Source organism: Dromaius novaehollandiae, chromosome W, assembly GCF_036370855.1.
Source record: "Dromaius novaehollandiae isolate bDroNov1 chromosome W, bDroNov1.hap1, whole genome shotgun sequence".
In the NCBI taxonomy this organism is placed as follows: Eukaryota; Metazoa; Chordata; class Aves; order Casuariiformes; family Dromaiidae; genus Dromaius; species Dromaius novaehollandiae.
Genome location: NC_088130.1, coordinates 56466787 through 56490863, shown reverse-complemented (window position 1 = coordinate 56490863; position 24077 = coordinate 56466787). Strand labels below are relative to the sequence as shown.

The following is a 24077-nucleotide window of genomic DNA, read 5'->3' as shown; positions in this document are numbered from 1 at the left end:
CACTGAAGACTGGAAGAATGTGTGAAAGTATATTGAATTATGGTGGAATAACTTAGGGCAGTTTCATTATGGAGACATCTCTGTAGCTCCTTTATATTGTGCTGCTTGTTTATTGTAGATAGGCAAAAGGCTACTTAATGAAAGGTTACTTTTAAATGATCAAACTCTTTGGTTTTGGAAATGCTCTGTTTGCATAGATGAGTTCACAGAGATCTGTGGACTTACAATGATGTTGTATTATGGTTCTATTTTTAAGTTAAATTTTTAATGGAATTCTGTGGAAGAAATAATTGCTCAAATTTGGTTCTTTTCTGAGAAGGCAGAGGAACCTTTGACAGCTGGGTGAGTCTTTTGAGGATGATTAAATTTTTTTTGAAAGAGACAAGAGGGTATGTTTTTGGCTTACAGAAGCCATATTTATGATAGTAAAAAAGAGGAAAACCATAAATTTGCTAGGTTAGGATGGGATAGGTTAGATAAACTATGAAAAGATACAAAGAACATTTCTTTTACATGCTGATACGTTTTTCATATGCAGTATAAAAATTCCCGAAGGAAGCCAACTGAATAGTTTCCAAAGACTATTTTTATTAGCAATATTTATTGTTTTTTGTGGCCAAGATAGATTATTTTCTCAAATGCAAAGTTTGACAATGCAGCCAAACATTCAGTGGGGGTTTCATTTTTAAACCATTAGGCAAATATTTAGCAATGCTGTTAAGAAGCCATCTTCCCAAGATGGGATTCCCGAAATCTTTCTTGATGAATTCATTTAAACAGTAAGAAACTATCTACTGTGGTAAACAATATTCTTAAAAATTGACAGTTGTAGATGGTGAAGAAAGCAAGGTCAGTTAGAAAGAACTTTCTCATCACTCTGTACTGGTCCAGAGACTTCTTTAAGGCAAGTCAGCCTGTCGGCTTCCTTGTTTTGTCTAACCACATATGGTCAAATGTTTTGGGTGCCTTGCCTTGTTGTCTTCGGTGTAAATATTAGAGAAGTCTTTGGATTTATGGGAATCAACTTTTTATATCAATTTCAATAAAGAAAATGCTAATTTATTTTTCGCTGTGCTTGACTACACTGATCTATGGCCCATCTTTTAAGAATGCTGTTTTCTATAACATCCCGATGTTTTTGGATTAAGCATTTCACTCTTGTGTTTTTATTTCAGTTAGTAGTTCCATGTTTTTATTTCAGTTAGTAGTTCAGTTCAGTTAGTAATGCATGATTTATATAAGGCACTGAAGATTTTATAGGCATTAAAAACAGGTCTAGAGTTGTTTACCTTTTCTAAATTATTTTTCTGGTTATGTAGGTTTTTTCATCGCAATACAATTCCTTGCTCCTGCTCAAGAAAAGCAGCAGAATATTAAGAAAAAGCCAAGCATTTTATCTGTTCATTCACAGTAAATAACTAGCAACCCTTCTGTATGAAATATGTTTTAAAGATTATTGGAAGGTATTGAACCATAGTTGAGTGTGTGAGCTAAACACAAGATCCCAAGGACCTGCCTGCCCACAGAATATCCACCCTCCACCGAGAAAATGACCCTAGTTGCAACAGATGAGAATATAATAAACATACAAGTTAGTTAAATACAGCAGCCAGTCAGATGCACAGATTATCGCAAATAAAGTTAGGTCACCATGTTCATCATGGGTTAATTAGGATTTAGAGAAATGAAAGAGTGTTTAAGGTCTGCTAATGATACATGAAAATGTAACTGAGATAGAAAACCGCAGAGGAGAGCAAATCATAAAACAGTATAATGACATAAACACTAAACCCTTCAATTTCACAAGTTAATCTTGTTTTGCATCAATATGACCATTACTTAAATAGCACTAGTTTCTATGCCGTGGTGATAGAGTACTGAAGTGGTAGAGTACTGAAGAGCTGTAAGATAAACTGAAAGCCCAGAGAACACGTTTAAAGAGACTTAACAAAACCGATAATAGTCTGCAAGTAGCTACTCAGGGAAAAACTGATTAATTCCTGAATTCAGCTGGCAAAGACTGACTAGGTATTTCAGAAGTGATATACTAAATCCAAGAAGTACAGTTAAATCTCTTTTCTGGGTTATGGCTGAGAACAAAGTGAATATACTCAGTTTGGTAGAGATGACTGAATGTAGGATGGGGAAATAAAAATTTGGAAAGTATAGCTCTTTGGGAATGTTTCTTTCTTGTCAGTTGAGATCACAGCTCTTTTTGACTGCTGGTTTTCTCTGATGTGATCACCTTCAACACAAACCCTGACTACTTTTCTCAGTTGTGACTAACAAAAAAGTTTCTGTGAGTTTTTTTTTTTTTTTTTTCTTGCAGCTTCAGCTCATGCCTTTGTCACCTTGGTAGTAGACTATGATAATATGTTGTCTTGGAATGCTTTTATGTTTATTAAAAATTGTAATTTTTACATTGAATATAATCAGTGTCAGCTAGGCTGTTTTGCTGAGACCATCTTACTCCAGTGAAATCGGTGGTTTTAATCTCAAAAAGCCATATATGGTTTGGGACTTGCCTTTGTGGCAGCTCTGCCTGGCTCGTCCTGTCCTTCTGCCTCACGTTTGCAATCAGTAAAGTACCTGAGTTGGAAACTTTCCTGGATGTGAAAGAGGGAGAGGCGAGCATGGGAGGCATCTCTAGAAATTACCTCCCCTGTTCAGAAAACACCTTCCCTGTGCTGAAATAAGCTCGAATAGACTTCTTGTCGCTTATGGCACACTCACTGTTGAATAAAGCTTCTTTTGCTGTAGACAGGATAGTAGCTACATAGCTGATTGTGTTTGCAGATGACATTAAGTGGAGTAAAATAAATGTTAATAAATGAGTAAATTTTGTTGTGTATCTATAAAACAGAAAGATAGCTATAGCAGAAGCTTTGTCACTGCTTTGCAGATCTCAGTTTCCCTGCTGCCTACCTTTATTTACTGCCTCTGCTTTTAAAAACATCTCGAAGATGTTACTGACAAGAAGGAAGAAGAATGGCTTGGCTGGGACATAGTTGTCCCATTAAATAAAAGGGGGGGAGGGAAGAAAATGCATTAGATAAAGGGTCAGCTTACTATGAAACACTGTATCCTAGAAATAATGTGGAAAGTTTAGAAGTTTCACTAGTTAAATGTATTGTGTTTCTCATGGAGGCAGCTTAGATATTGGAGGTTAGCAAACTGACTAGGTCTGTTCTCTGCTTTTCATTGAACATGTCTTATTTAGGATAAGGGGGAATGAGAACAGCTTGTGTGATGTCGAATCCTAACCGCATGGCTCGGATGTAGGTCATTAGGTTGTGATAAACATGTCATGCAGACGCTGTCGTCCTCACTTCCCATATAGCTCTGCTTCAGTCCACTAATTTTTGTGCAAAATTTTTGTGATATTTGTTAATCATGGTCCAGTCATGTAGCTTGCTTTTTCTTTGACTTTTCTCTGGCTTCCTTTTATCTTCTGGTTCTTGTTCTCTCTGTGAAGACTGTGACAATATTGCCAACTCTCACGTTCTTCTGTTATCCCAGCTTTTTTTTTTTTTTTTTTTTTTGATACTTCTTGAAACTGCTTCCTTTCTCACATGTGCTTCATGTTTTCTGCCTGTCATTTCATGTTGCCCACAAGTCCAGTCAGCTGTAATTGCTTAATAAAAATAGATGCGCTAATACAAAGCTAGAAAGTGTTTACATTGATGGAGTTAATTGCTAGAATGCTTTCAAACAAGCTGCAAAAGACAGTGTTACTACAGAATTTGCTGAAATAGCTAAATGTTTAAAAATTATTAACGATTGGTGAACTTGCCAAATTTTGCATGGCACATTAATAGTGCTCTGTAGTAGCGGACACCTCTGCAAAGAAAGGAGAGGCGTAAGGGGCGAAATGTGGGTGTGCTTTATCCTAATATATCTGTATATCTTTATCTAGTGGTTCGATGCTCTCTCCCTCCCTGACTCAAACTTCTGAAATGCATGCATTCCTTCTTTTGTTTCATGTCTTTCCAGCAAGAAACATTCTGATAACAATTTTTTTTGCCAATGATTTGTTAGCAAGATCAGACATCAGTTAAATATGTTAAGAGGCCAGAGGGCAAACACATTATTTTCTTTGAAAACTGCACCAAACATTTGCCAGTGTGTGTAAAAACTTCTTGTTCAACCTTCAATCATTTTTAGAGCAACCTTCAATCATTTTAGAATATTTGATTTAGTATTACAATTCAGGGTTATATTCCTTCGCAGAATAATATATGGAGGGCAAGCTTGCAGAGCTCAAAGTTAGGAAAACAATCTTCTCCCTGGTAAACTGAGTAAATTTATTTTTAAAGTCAAACAGGATGGCTGATGCAATCTTATGGTGCCTTTTTAGAAGTGTCTTAATTTACATGAATTTCTAAAGCATCTAAGAAGGCTAGATTTGGGCTGTATTTGTTCTACTGCTTTCTTTTTTGTGATTAAGGGACAAATAATGTCCAAGTCTTGGACGTCTGTGTGTTGCTATTTCTCTTTTTGTGTGGGACAGCTGAAAAAGGGTTGGTAGAAATGTAGACGCTTCATTGAAAAGTGAGTGACGTTTTTCAGGTGAGCTGTTTATTTCTGGAGATACACAGTTTAGGTTTGTTCAGATGATTTCATAAATTCATGCTAAATATAATTATACTTTTTACCAGAGAAAGGGAGGTAAGGAGAAAAAAAACTCCTGAAATGGTGTGTGATTTACTGTATTTTTTAAGTAGTAAGACAACAAAGAAAACGCTTTGGTTGGATCCAGAATCATTTCCTTATTTTAGTTTGTATAGAAAACAAAAGAAAATGGAGGGGATTTCAGATTGACCCAGAATGAATTGAAAGAAAAAAAAAAAACCTTGGCAGTAGCCTGGGCAGCAAAATGAAAAAAAAGATGTTATTTTAACAGATGTACATCGCTGTGACATTGTTGGGGAGGGAGTGGGAATGTTGAATGGACAAGTGTTGTGGAGTCTAAACTAAGTTTTCCAGTTCGTTTGAAATAGCTAAATATCATATTTTGGTCTTTCTGTCATTTTTTTTTAGGTGTGATTATGAACTGTTTATGATGTTTCTTTATGTATTCATGGTATTTTATAAAGAGAAAATACATAATTTTAATTACTACTTAGTATTTTACAAATATTAGAGAATATTTATTTTCTGATAACTAATTCACAGTTTATCCTCTGTATATTTTCATGTATTTGGAAAATTTTATGTAATTGGATGCATAAAATATGTTTCTTAGTATTTAAAAACACCCCAACACAGACTTACAGTTTTAAATAGCAGTCTGTTCATAGAATTTCTCCAGGATTTGTGTAACTGGTTAGAAGTGACAGTCATTTCAAAACTTGGTCTCAAAACAAGTGCTATGGGTAAATCTAGGTTATTACATTTTCTCTCCCTACTGTAAAAAGCATTTACTTAATGTTTTATGCCCTCTTTTGTTTGTTGTGGAGTCATTTGTGGAATGAATGGCTTATGTGACTCCTCTCAAAACCTAACTAAATCTGCACACCCCAATAAGTTTACAGTCATTACTGAAATGTCATAACACACAGATTCTCTAGATTTTGGAGCAAATTTATAACAGATATTTGAATGGGTAAACAACATAAATTACTTTAGTAGCTTGGGTCTTTTGCATATAAAATAGCTCATTAAAAGAATCTCAGTGAGGTGCATAGTCATAAATTAGGAGAAACAATCACTGAGGTTTCCTGTGCAAGCTTAATTCAGTCTTTCTGTGTGTTTGCATTACTTGATCACATCCTACTTTTTTTTTCTGCAGAACTGTTTCTTTTTTAATATATAAATTGGATAGTATTCACTGAGTAAGCAGTTGTTCAGTATCTTGTCCTTTTACTGTTCGGTGTGTGATTCTAGATCTGACTTACTGCACACTGTTCAAACCCTTCTCCAAAAGCATATGCTTTTCTGTATTTTATTTTTTTTTGTTTTGCTCATTGCTATGGTAAATAAAGGACTTTAAGGTCACTAATTTGTCTTCCTCCCCTCTGTGAGAGGAATGGCTTGTTTTAGTCCTCATCTTAGAAGCACAGGCAACCTTTAATTCTTGAATGCTTGATTTTGCAACTACATTAATTTATCTTAGGAAAAGAGGACACATGAGATGTGTGATTTCCTAAGTGGATAGAAAGAACCCAACCTGTCTCAAATTCCTTTATCTCCCTCTGTTCCACCTTCCTCCATAGTCCCTCCAGTTTCTGCTTCCATTTGGATTCTTCCTCATCTCTTCCTTCCTCTTAGACTCCATTCCCTCTTCACTCCTGGATGCCCATGTGGTTCCAGTTTATCCCCTCCAGGTCACTTGCTTTATCCTCACTTTTGTGGGCTCCTTATCCAATCTCAAAATTTCCCCATACGCTGAAATACTCTTTGTGCCTCTTTAATTCTAATTTTCCTTTTCAGTGCTCCAGCCCTCTCCTGTAGGTTCTTATTGTGTCTCTTCTCTCCTGTGCTTTCTCTGAAATGCAGTAGTTTCCTTTCCCCCTCAGTTTCCCTAGACTCCTAGCCACAATCTGATCTTTGCCTGCCATTGGCTTCATCTTTTATTCTCTCTAGGCAAACTCCTTTACGCTGGGTGTCCCCTTTTGCCAACCGTCAGTCTTGCTGAACTTCCCTATCCCTGGCATGGGAGTGTGATCGTTTGCTCTTGTGCAGGCACAGTTTAGTTATAAATGCAAGTTACAGGGTTTGAGCACAGAAGATGGGCTTCTCAGGAGTTTTGCAGGAGTTTGTGCAAAGTACATTTGCCCTACCTTTTCTGATCTTATATTTTGATCTAGTTTAGCTGAATTTTCAAGAGAGGCCCTCGCTCTTGAATATCACATGGCTGTCTTAACTGGTGTTTTGCAGAAGGTGGAAGCATTAGGCAGGCATTGAGCATGTTGCTGATTTTTAAGTATTTAGTGCTGGAGTCTCCATGAGTGATGAAAAGTAAATGATATAATTGCTAAGTGAAAGTGAAGAATGGTGAAATTAACAAGAAAGTATGTATGTGAAAAGCATCTTGGTATCTTAGTTGAGACCTTCGATTTTTTGGTTAGGAAGTAGGAAAGCTGTGTTTTGCAAAAATGCCGGGATTTAGTAGAAGATTTCATAGGATGTTTTTCTCCATTTAATAGAAGAGGTTTTTTTAGGGATTTGACTAAACTGTGACTTAATACATAAAAAGTCTACTCTACACAAGAACAAGATGCTAATCTGAAAGTAATTTCTATCTTTTTCTACGATTACTAGGGGAATATAGATTAAAAATAACATACAGCATTCCCAAAGTTGAATTTTACTGCAGCTAAATGGAACCCAAACCTCGGAATATCTGAGCTTTGTTTTAAATCTGTAACCCATGAAATTTGGCAAGGTTGAAAAATACCAAAAGTAAACTCTTCCAATCCTCCTTTCAGGTCCTTTCCAAAGTATGTATAATGTACTTTGGCATTTTTAAACTGTAAGTCTGCTTTAGAGGGGTGATGAGACCTGTCTTAAAATGTACATTTATCTTAACCAGGCATAACTACCTTTATTCAGCACTAGTGGGAGTTTTTAAGGGTGCTGATGCTTTGTAAATGTGGACTATATAACTGGATTTATGAAAAAGTTAAATTTTGCATTCACACTCTTCTTGGTATGAAAGCCTATTATGAAGCATACATGACGTTTTTAAAAGTCTGTGGAAGTATTTAGCTTCTCTACCTGTTAACACTAAAAATGTGAGTTTTTCTTCTTAAACGTAGGAATAGCAGCAAAGCACACAAAATGCTATAAAGAAATATTTAGCCAGTCTTGAAGCAAGCAAACTTTTTAATGTTTTATTTGTCTGACAAACAGGTACATACCAAGTTCCACTGCAGGCAAGCCCATGCCCCTGGCACTGACACTTCATGCCTGACGTTTTCCTATGATGGTACCGCCCTTGCCAGCCGGGGAGGTAGGTGATTAAAAGAGTTCTTTGATGTGTTGAATGCAAAACAATCTTAACTTTTACTAACGTAAATGGTTCAGTAAACAAACTATTTAAATCATATCATCACTAAATGTACTTGTTCTTGGTGGTGGTAAGATTGTGAAATAAGGTATTAGTGACTTAAACCTGAAGTGTTTCTCAAATTACATTTTCTGTTATGATACTCCATTCAGTACTATGCTCATGAAGGGCCATTTTTACAGCAGTTAAGTAAAAATTTTAAGAGAACTGTGCTGTTTATATTATATAGTTCTTGATCTGTTTTCTTGTCTAGCATTAATAATCCACCACAAAGGAAATTATTAGCTTAATTAAAAATAAAAGACGACAAATTTCATTATTTAGTTCTTTAGTTCTTAGAAGGTTATTGTCTCTCAATATGAGTATCTCTTTTCTGGAGTTATTGTTACTAATTCCTCAAGCTGCTTCTTTATGCAATGTGCTTTTCTGTTGTAACTTGAATTTTTATTTAATTTATATTACAAGCACTATCAGGTGATGACTTGAAGTGAGTGGCCAAAATATACTAGAATGGAAAAAAAATTGACATGTCCACAGAACAGGAAAAAAAAACCCTTGTTTTATTAACTTCAGATAAAACTTTTTGCTAAGAGTCTTAGAGAACAGTAAAAGTTTAGAGAGAGCAAAGACCTGTTTGAAGACTCATTCACTGCAGCATTAGATAGGATTGAATAGGATGGTGTGTGTTCAAGATAACTTTTAATCCAGAGGTTTGTCTACCCAGTATTTTGCAGGCAGGTGCAAGCATGCAATTCAAGCTGTCTGGATGGAAACCAGCTGTAACCAGAAGCTATGTGTATGCATTAGCATGGCCCCAAGGCCAAATAAACAGGCCTAGTGAGAGGCAGTGTATGTTAATGCAGGCTCAGTGTTGTGCCTAACATATGTACATGACATCTGGTCAGTTTGGTGTGTGGACAAAATGAGATTACATCTACCAAATACCACAGTAGAAGTATTCATAGCCTACAAACTCTCTGAAGCAGGAGCAGTGCCTGCACTTGTTTGTGTCTTTCCCCTCACCCCGTTGCCGAGGATCAGAGTGACACTTGTGGCTTTTACGGCCAGATGCGCCTCCTTTGGGATGCCCTCTACCTGAGTTCCTTGTTTTCCTGCCCTGTTTCAAACATTATGTTCCTCAGATCACAGCTCTGAGGTGAGGATGGTGGTCTCCTTGTCCTTGACAGCCCTAGGCTTACTGGGCACTTGGCTTGTTTGTAAACTGCTCCTGTTTGTTCAGGCTCCTGGATCCACGGCTAGGTGAATGGGCCCTACCTCAGTGGTTGAGCTCAGTACCCTCAACCTTGCTGGTCCTTACTGAACTGAACACTTCCTATATGAGAATATTCTCCTCTTTGGAAAGTAGGCAAACCATCCATCTTTCTGTTCTGGGCTAAGTAAAATGAAGCGCCTGTCTCCCAGTGGTGTTGCCCCCAGAAAATCCACACAGACATACCTTTTATGATTGAAGGGAAATCTCTCTGTGTCTTTAAATATAAGCAACAAAAAATAAAACAGAACCCCCTGATGTGGGGGATATTCAGTAGTGCTGTCTTGAACCCTCCATTTATGTAAGTTCTGTCATGTTTGAGTTTATGAATATAGATCACATAAATGACCTTTTCTTATTTTAGTTGCATGTGGCACTTTTTCTTGCGAGCTCTTCCTCCTCTTAACTATTTCCAGATTTTCTGTTGTGTTAAACAGACTTTAACTTATTTACAGCCTAACTACGTGTTTTTTCTAAGCTGTGTAAAATCTTGATTGATTGTTTGCAGAATGTAAGATTGTACAGAAATTTGGCCCCTCAATATGGTTAAAAATGCTACTTTTGTCGAGCATATTTGATTGCATTAAAAAATCTGTATGTATCCTGTGCTAAAGAATGAGGATTCATACCTTTTTTTGTCTTTTTTGGTTAGTGCTCTAATATGAGTATTGCTTTGGATCTGTGCCAATAAAAGCAGATGTGGATCCAGCATTCATAGATGAACACACCTGCCAAGTGCTGAGGATCAAAGAGAGGATAGTTGTTTGGGGAATGGGGACTTTCGCTGAAAGCCTGCTTGACTCTCCTGCATCTGATGTAGATTCTGTGTCGCATATGAGAGAGATGAGGCAGGGCTCAGATGCAAGCACAAGGGAAAATGAAAAGCTAAGGAGTTGCTTATGAGAGTTCCCAGTCTTATTCTTGTTGGGTATTAGGTAGTAACTTGACAGAAACTTAAGAAAGTGATATTTTTACACACTAGTGACCATGAAAGTTATTTTTTCTAAATGCAGTGAAGATAATACTTGGGAAACGTTTTCTTTGTTCGGCAGTGAGGAGGTAAGGAAGGACTTGGGGTCTTGTTATAAAAAAATTATTTTTTTCCTCTGGATATATACAGAATTTATGGAGTTAGTTTTTGTTGTTGTAATATGAAACCATTAATTTATTAATTCCATGAATCTCATCAAAGCCATTCGTTTAATTTATTTTCTTTGATAGAAAATGTGCAGACTTAGTGCCATCTTAATCAGTTAATTTACTTAGGAAATCAGTTCATCGTAGTTAAATTCAGTGAAAACTATTTACCTCTAAACCTCTCAAATAACTTTAGCAGATGCATGTTTTCTTTAGGGCTGAAAATGAAGTTTTTCTGTTTGTTTTTTTTCCTTTCTGTTTTTTACGTTTTGGATGAATTTCTCTTTTCAAAATATTCTCATGGAAAAAGAAAACATTTCATCGTAAAGTTAGTTTTAAAAGTAGAAACATCTTGAGTATAGTGTCCTGAATGTTCAGGGATTGTGCAGCAGCATATGTAGTGAGTTCCTGTTTTACGAAGAGCAATATATATTGCTCTTTATGGTAAATACAAATATTAGCACTTTAAAAATCCAGTGGTTTTAAATCAACTGCTCCTCAGTAGGCAAAACCAAATTTCATTTCAATCAAATACTAAAAATGCATTAATGAGCATTAATGGGTATAATCAACTGTTTGTACTACTTGGAGTTCAAATGGCCTTCTCACAGTGTTCCAGTATTCTTCATTTCCATATGTATAGAGAGAAGGGATATACTTAAGTATTTGGCCAAGCTGGTGTATCTGTCCAGTGGGTAAAGTTTGGTGGGATAAGGTGATCCTGAGAGCTATTCCAAGTATAAATGCTGAACTCCTGATTAGTGACACCCCCTCCCCAAGCCAGTTGCTGTCATTCAGCACGTGGCTCGGGGTGAGCATGATCCTGGCTTGGGGCACCTCATGCAGAAGTTCTTACATTGCAGCTCCTGTTGCTGAACCAGTGCAGAATGCAAGAAGGATGTACCTTGCTCTGTCAGGTGCCTCTCATTGCATATAGTTTAGGCCTTCACAGAAAGGCTTTGGGTTTGTAAACACGCAGTGTTCTGATGCTCTCTTTCTCTTTAGCCTTGTTGTGCTATGCCTTTCCTTTGCTGTATTAAAAAAAAAATCTCATTTCCTATATTTCTTTGTTTTCTGCAATGATCTTTGTGAGTGTCAGTCCTTGAGCTTTGCTTTCAACACAAGACTTCCTCTTAAAATAAGAGCTCCTTGAAGGTTGTTGCTGACTTTGGACATCATGAGTTTCTGGCAGCATTTTACTTTGGCAGCGCTTTCACTTCGTTTGGGGCCATCTGCATTCATTTACTTGTCTTCCTGGTCCAGTATTTACCATAAAGAAAAAAATCAGACAAAGTCCTTGTAGTCTCAGTGCACTGGCCTTATTTTGACTAAAAGCCATTTACGAAATATCTATCCTGGCTCACCAAAGATTGTTTTTCTAGTAGGTTGTTCTTGCCTCTTGATAAATCCAATGCTCAGTCCTGTTGGGAGAACAGTGTCTGACCTGATCATATCAGGCTAGAGTCTGATTATTGGTATGCTTCTTACTAAAATGGTGAAGAACAGCATTGGAAATGTTGTTTGAAATGCTGTAGAAAAAAATTCAGCCAGCCTCTGGGAGAAGTCTGCCATCAGGACAAATATTGAATGATCCAAAAGTGGACAAATTTGAATGTTTCATGCTGAACTGCACAACTTCTGACTTTGTGTCTTTCTTTAAAAGTAACCATTTTAACCATGTGTGGAGTAGTTAAAAATAGATCAGTACTGCTACAGCATCTTGTAAAGAAGCATTCAGCATACAAGGATGCTATTGAGAAATCCTTGGTGTTGTGGAATATTAATACTCTGTTTTCTTAGAGACACTGATTTCAATTCCTAATGCAAATTAGATTTGAACAAGAATGTCTGATTTGGAACACACCAAATTTTAATTAGAAGATGACTTTGGGCAAATCTTACATTATTTTTAAAGATGATAAAAGTTTCACAGTATTGGCCAAGTCATTCTACTAGCATTTCTCCCTTTCCAAATACTTACAAACCATTTTTGCACTGTGGAAGAGAGTGTTGATTTGAAATCAACCACAGTTTCTAGAGTCTTTCTGGCTTTATCTGATTTTTTTAAACCAACACAGTACACCTTCTTGTTAGCAGGAGAGCTGTATCTAAATGTCTGACTGCATCTCTCCTGCTAAAGCCTGGCAGGACTACAGCTTGAAGATCATGTCAAGGCTCATTCTACTGGGAACAGCACAGCCTTGGCTGCTAGCCTTAGATCTGTCCCTACCCAGATTTGCAGAGCAGCCAAATGGTATCCTTTGCATACATTTATAAAGTGCTGGTGCTTTAGATATAACATCTAGATGATAAGTGTTTTTTTGGGGGTGGGGGGGGTGGGAAAGGAAAGGGAGGGTTCGTATTACAAGTACAAATGCTTTGAAGTGTTTGGGATGGAGTCTACTATGAAACAATAAGAAAACAGATATTCCCAAAATAGGGACTCAACATTTTTCTTTCTTGTCATTTTTCAGCTTCCCAGCGAACAGAAATATACTCTGCTCTAGACATCATTTATTTAAGTTGTCCACTTCTTAAAAATATTTTGTAGTAAGGAGTTATCCTAGTCTTTAATATAAACATACATGATGTACGAGGCCACACGTAACTGCTTTCCCTGTAAAGCGTACTGCTGGCCTTGATTTCTTTTGTTACAGCATGTTACAATTTTTTTTTTTTTTACTTTTTACATTTTATTTCCAAGGCCTCCTTTGAGCACTTAATCTCAAAGACTGGAAGTCTACAGAATGCTTTTAGACAACAGAAAATTACTTCCTGCAAGGTCTGGGCTTTGGAGGGAAGTGGGTCTGTAGATTACCAGTCACTTGCCTGCCTCTTGTCCTAGGTCGGGAAGACTTTGTAACTTTTTGTCTAAAATTGACCTCCTGATATTTTTTAAGTGAAATCCCTTTTTTCACCCTTGAAAGCACTGCGGCACTGATTTTGAATGCAAAGGAATGTCTAGGTGCCTGAGTGAGATGCCTCAGGGCTCAAAATTCTGTAACTCATCTCATGCTAGAAGTATGTATGCCAGAGGGATGGTCAACAGAGATGTAGATCTCTCAGAGAATAAGTAACTAATCTCTCTCTCTTTTTTTTTTTTCGTTCTCACTTTTTTAATATGTCATAACTTTTGAAAAGGGAATAAACAGCCTGACTTTTACTGGCCTACAGTTGCACCATGTTTATCAAACACAGATGAGAATTGCTATAAATGTCTTACTCTAACCTTGATTTTGGCTTTTATGGCCAAAGGTGTTCTGGAAGGGTGTGAAAAGGTTTCATTACAGCAAATGTGGGTTCAGTTGCTTCCCTTCTCTGCCCTCCCCAAGGAATTCTGCCTGATTTCAGGGCCTGTTCTCCATACTGAGATTATAATTTGTTCCTGTTTGCCCACTAAAGAAACAGAAGGCCTTCATGTGCTTTTCATTCTTCCTGGTCATTTTTCCAGGGCAGGTACAAACCAGCCACATAAAACTTGTTCAACTTTTTAGCTAACCCATCCATAGTAACATTGTAATTTCTGTTAATGTCTTTAGCAAAATTTTAAAATTACCACTACTAATAATGCACCAAACCTCACAAACACAGAGTAAGTTAGTGATAAGTTAGTGTTTGAGAAATTTGATTCTGATGTGGATAGTTGTTGTTGGTAAGAGATTGCTGTGATGGAGTTGAGCTCTTGAGAATTTCCTAGTCTGCTGGGGTGCATCAGGTGGGAAGTTTCATCCTTGTACTTTTACAGCCATTTAGAGACAAATGACTTCCACTCCCATCCCCATTTTGAATGTTTCTTCCCTTATCATTCTCTTCCTTTTCCTATGTCTTTTCATTTCTGAGTTAGAGGATGAAATTTTCTGCAAATGTCTAAGTTCGTGACTTTAATTCTTTATTGCTAACTTTTGTGTCTCTTGTTTCACAGGAGATGATACTTTAAAGATATGGGATATTAGACAGTTTAAAAAGCCTCTTAATTCAGCCGAAAGGCTGTCCAGCTTCTTTCCAATGTAAGTACACTGATTTATTCCAGCTAGTAGAAACAGCAGTAGTTAGGCTGAGCAGGAGGGAGTATACAGGAGTTCTCCTTCTCAGTTCTCACTAGATCCAGAGCAGAGCAAGAAGGACTCCTTATCCTTAGCTATTTTAGGACTTAATGCTGTTTTCAAATATCTCTTATGTTCTATGATAATTCATAGCTAGCTGTCTTTGTTATATGCAATTTTTTGTCTCATACCTCTCCAGTCTAATTCGATTATAAACTTTTCAGAAAGAGGCCAGTTCACTGCCATACGTATGTGTAATGAGACACATAAACGAGCCTCATTCCTTTTTGATCTATGATTAATATTAAAAAAGTAGAGCTGGATTGAAAAGTAGACATAGCATAAAGGTGCAAGGTATGAGTTCAAGTTATGATGAAGTGCTGGTGACTGAGTTCTATAGGAACTAAATATTATGCTTTACTATATAATGCAGAAGGACTATATTTTGTATTTTTATTGGTATTACCTGCATTTCTATAGCTGTAGCACAGCCAAATCCAACTCTAAGGACAATTTATACTTTTGAAATAAGATCTTGAGGAGGAAGGTCAGGGACAGATCAATCTTGAAGTGACAACCACTGTATTTTGTAGCATAGACAGACGGAGGAAAAGTAAACAGACAAATATTTTTGGCCACTATATAAACACACTGCTGTGCAGCACTGAAGAATATATCATTAGTGAAAACAGATTTCATGATGGTTTTATTTGCTTACTGAATGATGTTAACCAGATTTTGAAAATACTTTTTTTGTTTGTTTCCAATGCTGAAAAGTGTACAAGACTTTCGAGAGGGGGAGGATTTTGCAGGGTGGGGCTATTGTTTTTGTCAGTTTTGCTTGTTCTGTGCACAGCTGTCATTGTAAATGTTAACCGATGTCTGATAAAAGATTTTTAAAATCTTAAAATCTTAACTTAAAAAATCTTAAAAATCTTAAAATTATTAACAAATGAAAAGGATTATTTTTAGAGAGAGTGATTTATAAATATGTTCCCTACATATTAATAATCGGTTTGGTCAGTATGATGGTTTATTTTCTTCTGCAGGACAGATTGCTGTTTCAGCCCTGATGATAAAATACTTGTCACAGGCACCTCCGTTAAGAAAGGTGGTGGCAGTGGGAAGCTTGCTTTCTTCGATCGGGAGACATTCCAGAAGTTGTATGAGATAGATGTTACAAATGCAGTATGTATTTTATTTTAGTTTTCTTTATTCCACTATTCAAAATATGAATGAAATCATATTCATATGCTTTATTTTCTCTATGCAAGTAATGACCTGTTAACACTACTGTAATTTTTCTACTCTGTTTTTAAGAACAAGTATGTCTAGAGGTAGAATGCCCTGGATAAGTGCTATTGTCCTTTCAATTAAAACAAAATAAAAGAAAGGAAAAAAAGTCTTGGGACAAGGTGTTTAAGCACTAGGAGATCCCTGCTTTGGTGTTACTATTTGTCAAGATTTTTCTGACCCTTCCAGAGCTGTAAAATGAGGCATAAACCCTAAAATTCTCACACACAGATTTATGCTATTTAGTCCACCGGTTCTCATAGTAAAATGCCATATTGTGACAGAACCCCAACTTGTCCCTGAAGCCAGACTTGTGCTTACTTATAGAATATATTTCAGTGGACCCTAGCTTATGTAAATGCAACAATTTTGTGGCAAAATAAAAGGCAATACTAGGAAACCATTTATCAGAAAATTCTGTTCTTAATAGAAATATAAAATGCTAAAATTGTGAATGTGTAATACAGAAGAGTCTGTGCATTACTTGAACAGCTTATCTGTTTCCTTGTGCTGAAGGAAAAGCTTAATATCATATTTGAAAAAAGGTCCTTTCACCTTTATGGTGCACATAAGCAGGCATATAGATTATGATAATCAAAGCTGGGGGAAATTCAAACAGATTTGCGATTGCTTAAGTATCAGGAGTTGTTCGAGTCTATCACAAGCCAGTTCTTTGTCACAGTGTAGCGATTCAGGATATTGCTTTCTCCTTTGGCACTTTTCTTAACCGACCTGTTACGGTGCAGTGGTCTTTATTACAGAGCACACCAAAACTGCTTCTGCTGGAGTTCATTTACACCGGATTTATGTTTATATTTACTTTTCTTTTCAAATCCCATTTTCTCTTCTAAATTCATCTTGCAAAATCTGCTTATGGCTGAATGTTTTATCACTCATTTCTTTGGCAGCAGAGTTGCAAATCAAAAACACAGAAGTCATGGTAAAGCAGAAAGAATGAGACTTGCTGAAGGGGGGAAAAATGTATTTTTATTTTGAACAGATACACTCTAAATATATTTTTTTTATACTACATTGGAATTTTTATTTAGTACTAAAGAATTTCTCTAAAGATAACCTAAATTGTATTAATTGTATTTTCAGTTTTCCTCCTGTGGAACCAGGCCAAAACGTTAACTTAGCTCTTAAGGACTTCTGGTGGATTTTTTTTTTTTCTCCTCTGATACAAGTATTATAACCTTTTTTGGAGACAAAATATGAATGCCTCAGTATCCCCTCTGAAATTTCATGACAGATCAAAGGCAACTAACTGCATCAGTTAAAGTGTGGGAGGTAGATTCTCATAGGAGCTCTTCTGAGACACAGGAAATAAAATAGCTAAGCAATTACGTTCACAATGAACATGGACTCCTTAGAGCTAAGTGTCTGGACTTGGTCATGTTGGCATCTTCATTTTGTGGTGGAGGTCAGTAATAGTGTATGGAAACTTCCCTTTAGCTTTAAGACCTCAGGAATTAGAAGCTTGTCAATGATGGTGCCTGTCAGCCTGCATCTGTGAAAGAAATTAAATGGTAAGAATTACTGCTTATCAACCTCTCTGCTCTGTGTTCAAAGGGAATATAATTTTCAATGGCTGACATTATCTCTCAAAAAAACATTTTTTTTAATTTCTCTGAAATAGAGAGTCTGTTTACCTGCTCAGGTAGGTAATGCAATGGGAGAGTCCAGAAGAGATTTTTTTACTATAAGTTATTCTCAGAATTGGGAACTGAAGTTCTGTTAATTCAAAAGGCAGAAGAAATAAGGAGCTGAGAACCAACAGTGGGGAATTTGATGGAAAAACAAAATTAAGTGTCAGTAATTGGCTTCACTGGGTCCACTCATGCACTATAAATTTAAGTATGTGGACAAATCTCAGCATGTTCAGAATTTTACACTATAAATGTATATAGGTGCTGATACTTATATAGTACTTTTTAAGACTAGTAAATTGCTTCTATCGAGTTTTAGTGCTCTTGTCTTTCTTCATTTGTTGTTATAAAATTTAAGACTGTTATTTACCTGGTTTGCATGTAATGGATTAAATGAAACAATACTGGAAATAGTGGATGAAGAATTAAGACTTATAAATGCTGTTCTTATGACACAATTTTCAGTGAGCCAGCATTAATCATACCTCTGAAATCAGTTTGTCTAGCTTCCAACTTCAGCACTACACATCTAAGAAAAACAGTTAAACATATGAACTTCAGTCTAAAAGAAGGAAAATTACTATGTGGTGTTTTAAAATAAAAGCAGCATATTTTTTCAAGATATTTCTATTGTATCCTTCAGCTTTTTCAGTAGTTTTCTTCTTCGTGCTTTTCTCAAATTGCAGTGTTAGATGAACTATAAACACATAACGCATGCTACAAACCAAATGAATTTTAAAGATGCAGGTGATTGTTTAATAAGTGGTACATGTTGCTTGTTGGAAAGATTGTTGGCCTATAAATTGATAGGTTAGTATCTTCTGTGTGGTTTACCAAAGCATCTTTTAGTAGTTCAGTAATTAATTACTTGCATTCTGACTACTTTCCTGGTTGCCATTTTTTCCCTTACAGTCCCTCAAGTGTGCCAACAGAGCAGTAAGTGCAGCTGAAGATAAAAATAGTGTTATCTAAGACTTCAGTTTCTCTTCTGTAACTAGTTATTCTACTTCTTTACCTTTGTATATAATCTAGTGCTTAAGTATGTAATTAAAATGTTGTATTTTAGATTTTTTTAAGCATCACATATATGTAGTTACTCTATGCTAATGTGTAGTAAAAGAGCACAAGTACACCAGTATCTGTGATAGCAAAGAGCTAGATCTGCTCCTCACCTTCATGAAAATAATTTCAGTAATGTCAGATGGGTTTAGTCCAAACTGTTGAAGAAAACAAGTATCATTAGCCATTTATTTCAATTATGAGATGAAAATAATAAGAGTTTTTGAGGGTAATTATATTCCATCTTAGTGGTACGAGGTATATAATGGGAATAACAAAAAGTCTACTGTGAAGGGAAAGCATAAACTATAAAGGTGGTGCAATTTTTATTTTTATTTCCTTTGTTTTCACAAGGATTTTTTTTAAAGGAAACTCCAGTAAGTTTAGAAAATTGAAGAACACTAAAGAACAGTAAACATTATCTTAAACCTCCTTTGTAAATAGCCAGTGCAATTGGCCTGTGAATGAACCTAGGGGGTAATGGGAAAATACTTAATGGGAATGTTTGACCAAAGCAGCGTCTGACATTCCTTTCCATCATACCACGCAAACCTTTTTTCACCTTTTCTTTCAAGTTTTCATGGGAAAGCCCATTACTGCTTCAAAGCTGCTGGAGTGAAACCGTGTGGTTTTACTAATGGACTAGCAGCCTGATTAGTCTCTGTTGTTGTGACTGGCTATAGAGTATTAATTTGCTTTTTGTTTTGTGTATTAGTCTTTTATTTTTATTCGCAGTCTGTGGCTAAGCTCGTGACTAAACTGTTGTGTCTGCTCTTGTATGCCATCCCACCATGTAGGCACTGGGACTTCTTTAGAGCTCAAGCTTGTCACATAAATGGTAATACTTTCTGAAGAAAAACTACATACTGATAAATATATGTAAGAACTGGTAGAGACCACGGGCTTTGTCTCTGGCCAGTAGCAGTGTGCCTGCAGAAGAATACGTGAACAGGGCAAATACACAGTGACGCTTCTCTGGATATACTCTTCTGCCTCTGTCATCTGTGACTTAGAGATATCTTGATGCAGATATAGGGATTTTACATTTAATAGCACTCAGTGGATTTTTCTTCTGTGATTTTGTCAAAGAGTGAAGCACCTGTGTTGCAGGATAAGGACAGCCTCATTTACTTATTGCAGATGAAACCAGAACTCAGGGGCTGAAATGCCAACCTCTGCCCTCTCATAAGGAGGCTGGTGTCATGTGTGCAGTGCTGCAGCCCAACTCAGGCGCAGGGTCTGCAGGTGTGATTGAAAACGGTGAGGGCTTTATACTGTGGCCGTAGTTACGTATGCTAAACTGTACAGAATCCTTCTCTTGTTAGCAAGAGCTGAGCTTTATGAAACAAGACTTCATCCTGCTGTGCTTGTGCAACTTTTTTTTTTTTTTTTTTTTTAAGCTGTTTTATCTGTCTGTCTATCTTGGCAGAATAATCTAAGAACCGTTCTTTTGCCCTCACCCCAGGTATGTTCAGGAAAACAATTAGATTAAACTGTCTCAGTTTCAACATTTGAGGCTTATTCTGTGTGAAAGATTTCCAATTTGGTGCAAAATATCTTTTCACTCCATTTACATGGATGAGGAACGTTAAACAGATCTTGGGAATTATAACTGCTGTAAGAGGGGTACAAAGCATGTGCATGGAAACTCAGAGGCCTTTTCCCTTTGCCTTCCTCAGGTAGTGTGGGAGAAAGGAAGACCTGCCGCATTTCTGGGCTGAGGGCTCATCTTCTGGGGTGTCTGTAACTGGATTCTCTTCTTGGAATGGAAGGGAGGTTTCATAGTCAAATGCATGTCAAAGGGGATTTATTCCTAATTCTTGGTTTGGCTATGAGAGTATGAGTTCTTCATGGGAAGCAGTTATAAATACCTAGTGTATGGGAAACAGAGTTGGGTACACAACGTTTCCCCCAATGTTAGATTATTAGATTAATAGAAAATAGCTGTGGACAGCCACTTGAATCGCTCTCACATGTCTATCACTTGTTTGTCTGGGTCAGATAGATCAACCAATAGTTATCCTTATTACAGACAAGATTGATTTTGGCAGCAGTGGAACAGTCATTTTCCCCATATGGAAACGAGATGAAGTATACCCTGTTATTGCCAGGTAAAGATGGGCACTAAAGAAAAGTTGTACAATTTAGAGAAATTGCTATTTTTAAATCAAAATGTAAATAATAATTTAATTTAAAAATGAGAACAGATGATGAGATTATGTGCATTAGAAAAGGAAATGTGTAAGAATTTAAAATATCCCACAGGTTTCTGTAGATAAGCAACAGTCCGAAAACATTGACTTACAGTTGTTTTGGGAAACTTATTTCTGTTAAGAAAATTCTTCAGTATTTTCTTAGTTTCTCAAATATAAGCAAAAGTTGAATTATTAAATACTTCTGAAAATATCTCTAAGGGATGTTTCAGGAAGGTCTTCTGAGACAAGCTATAAATAAAACTTCTTTTTAGCTTAAAGAGTGAGAAGGAAAGAAGGAATAAGGAATATGAAACTCCTAGCATCCTTTATGCACAGCTGATATAGTATTGCAGTATTTCTTTCCTTGACCCCAAACAATAGCATTTGCTATTTATAAGGTGCAGTAATATGGTAAAGGGCTTTTCCACTGTGGCTTGTTTCACTAAGATTTAAAGCTTTTTGAATACAGGAAAAATGAATTCTTTTGACTTCTGGAAGAGATCAGCATGCTACTTTTGTTTTTTAAACCATTTCTTTTGTTTGAGAGGAGAATCCAACAAGGAAACACATAAAATATTCAAGGTCTGGTAAATCTTCATACTAATTAAAATACAAAATGCCTAGCATAAAATGTGAATGACAGCAAAGTACTTTCTTTTAGAATGAGGTAACTTGTCACTTTCTGTTCTCCGCTTTCATAAATGTAAAGGCAACATGGTCTGTCCCTTCTTACATCGTGCAGCAGCACTTTGTTTTAGGAGAGTTGTCTCTAGAGTTTTGCAGTGTGCAAGATAAACTCTGCAACTTTCCTCGCTGTAACAAGCAGGGATTTTATGTGGGAGTTGTATGCCTTAGTTTTGCTATGTATATTGTTGAAAATGTGGCTGCAATTCTAACAGAGCAGGTGCTTGAGAATGCCCTGCCTTGCAATTACGAGGAAAACAGTTTGCCACCTAGATTAAAAGTCTCTTTTTGTCTTCATCAAGTAAATAAAAAGTATTGTTCACTGGTTCAACTCAATTTTCTCAATGTGCTTTATAACTGTACCTTGAAAGATATGTGATTCAGCATTGCCATCTATATATTTTATACTGAGATCCTGCTTTAAATTATTGGTCTCTGAAAATGTTTTTAGGATATTTCTGGTTTCTACATAGAAAATTGTAAATTTTATCTTATCCATTTCAGGTCCTTCTTCTGTTGAATGTTTCCACACATTTTCTAAATCACATTTCACAAGGGAAAAACATTATTGTTGCTTCCTTTACTACTGTATTCTCAGGAGTATTTTAAATCTAATGATAGCAGGTCACTACACTCTAGATATTCCCAAACCTCTCACAATATTTATTATATTTGGCTCTTTTCCTTGGATGACCTCCAGAGGAATCTCAAATCTGAAGATTTTTGCAATTGGGGCTTAAAGCAGATTTTTAATATAATATTAGCGTATTTTTACTGTATGCAGACTTTTCTTTCTGGATCAGAGCATACATAGTATCCGTGTATAAATGTATAAACAATCTTTTTGCTCCAAAGAAGAAATAAGGTGGAAGCAGAATGGTAGTCTTTGTTGTTCAACTTTAGAGACATTTAAAATGATTTAATTCTAAATCTATTATTTAACCTTATTTTTGTTGTTGTTAATGCGTTATACTTTGGATAGATAAGCCTATTTACTACATAAGGGAAGGAGCAAGCTAATTAAAGATACAGCAGTTTTCTAAAAGCTGTTCAGACTACGTTTTTTCCCTCCTCTGATCTGCGAGTGTAGCCAGGAGGCAGAGCAGCTCTTCTCAGATACAACAGCACGGCAAGCCAAGCTGCTGGCTTCTGGGTCACCACTGTGCGGTAAGACACCAGTGTAAAGAGATTACAGAGTGTGCAGTGGGAATTAATGTTGCCTCAGAGCAGCAGTATCTTTCTGTGTTTCTTAAGACAGAACTTCTGTTGTTCTTGGAAGTGAGCAGACAGTCAGTGTAGCTGATGGGCCATGCAGATGATCTGCAGAGAAAGCAAGGTGACTACAGAAGGAGGAGGAGAAACCTATCCATATGCAAGCCTTTCTTTATGATGCTAACTTTACTGGTAGATTTTACTTTCCACTGTGCATGTCAATTATCATTATTAGTGATCCTAGATTATTAGGCAGAAGTATTGGTATTTCTGCGGATAAGATTGACTTTAGCTTGAGATGAGAATACTGATTTTCTGAATAGTTTCTTGAATTTTTCCCTGTAATTTCAGTTGCATAAAATCACAGAGTAAGTGTGTCCTTGTACACTTGGGGACAAGTGCACTGAACTATTTGTTTAAAACTCTCTTAGACCTATTTTTGACCTTTGTTGAATATGAGGCCATGAGAGGGAGGAAATAATGCTGTTTCCTTTTGAAGCTTTCAGATCCTGAAGACAGGCAGGAATCGCTCTGCTGCCTTTAGGTTAGAATGCTTGCAGGCCTTTCCTGCAGCCCAGCATGATGAGATTTTAGTATATTCTGAGACATTTTCCCTCTCTTTTTTTAACAAGTAGTGATATGCATTCTTACTGGGATGCATTTCATAAGCACTAGCAGAGAAGTTTTCAACCTTTGTCTGTGAAATTTGTGGGCTACTTCAACATGTCTGTGAAGGATAACTAGATTTGTATGCTTTATACAGCAGTCTCTATACATGTATACATATTGAAAGTTTCTAAATGGATCATACCTTCATTATAAAATGGAGAAGTTTGAAAGCTGCTGCTGTATTACCTTTCCTAATTGTAGAGGTTGTTTAAAAATGACAAGTAGCCCAAATCCATGGGATGGGAAACAACTGTTGAAGGATTTTGGGGTAGTGAGAAACTGGCTTCAGCTGTTAGTGTCCAGACATTTTAATGTTTTTTTTTTTTTTAAGGACATAGAAATCTTGTGAAAGAAGTATGGTTTTCCTGAAATAACTTTGTATGTCTCCCTTCATTTCTGGGAAGACCTATTACTAAAGTCAGCGAGACTTTCATTGTGCAAGTTCCAGAACTACAGAAGACTAGGCTGGAAGGCACACCTGAGATTTGATCCTTCACTCCAGCACAGGCTTGAAATTGCTTACCCCTTTTAAAATATAAAGATAGTTTAATACAGCTATAAGCTATCTGGTAATGTTAATTTGAAAGGAATTATTGTTTCATAAAAAATACTAATAAGCCAGTAAAGCTTCCTAAGCAGTAGGAATTAATTATGTTTTAAACTTGTACATGTTTCAAAGATAATGCACTGCATAAACAGTTCCTTGCCATGAATATGTAATTCATTATAGGAGCAGAGACAGAATGGATGTGCTAAGTAAACTAGTTGCGCATATACTTACACTGATTTTGACAGACTGGGATTCTTTCATCAGTGTCAGAACTTATGAAAATTACAGTACAGACAAATACTCAG

The 24077-nt window shown here is 36.4% G+C and overlaps 1 protein-coding gene across 2 annotated transcripts in view; it reads left to right on the top strand.

Moving 5' to 3' along the window:
- LOC135323421 (WD repeat-containing protein 70-like) overlaps positions 1-24077 on the top strand; it is a 146521-nt gene that overhangs the window by 97138 nt on the left and 25306 nt on the right. For both annotated transcript variants that reach the window (XM_064500367.1, XM_064500368.1), the window contains exons 11-13: positions 7855-7954; positions 14341-14425; positions 15511-15649. In XM_064500367.1, the coding sequence (XP_064356437.1) occupies positions 7855-7954; positions 14341-14425; positions 15511-15649 (324 nt within the window). The remainder of the gene's footprint in view (positions 1-7854; positions 7955-14340; positions 14426-15510; positions 15650-24077) is intronic.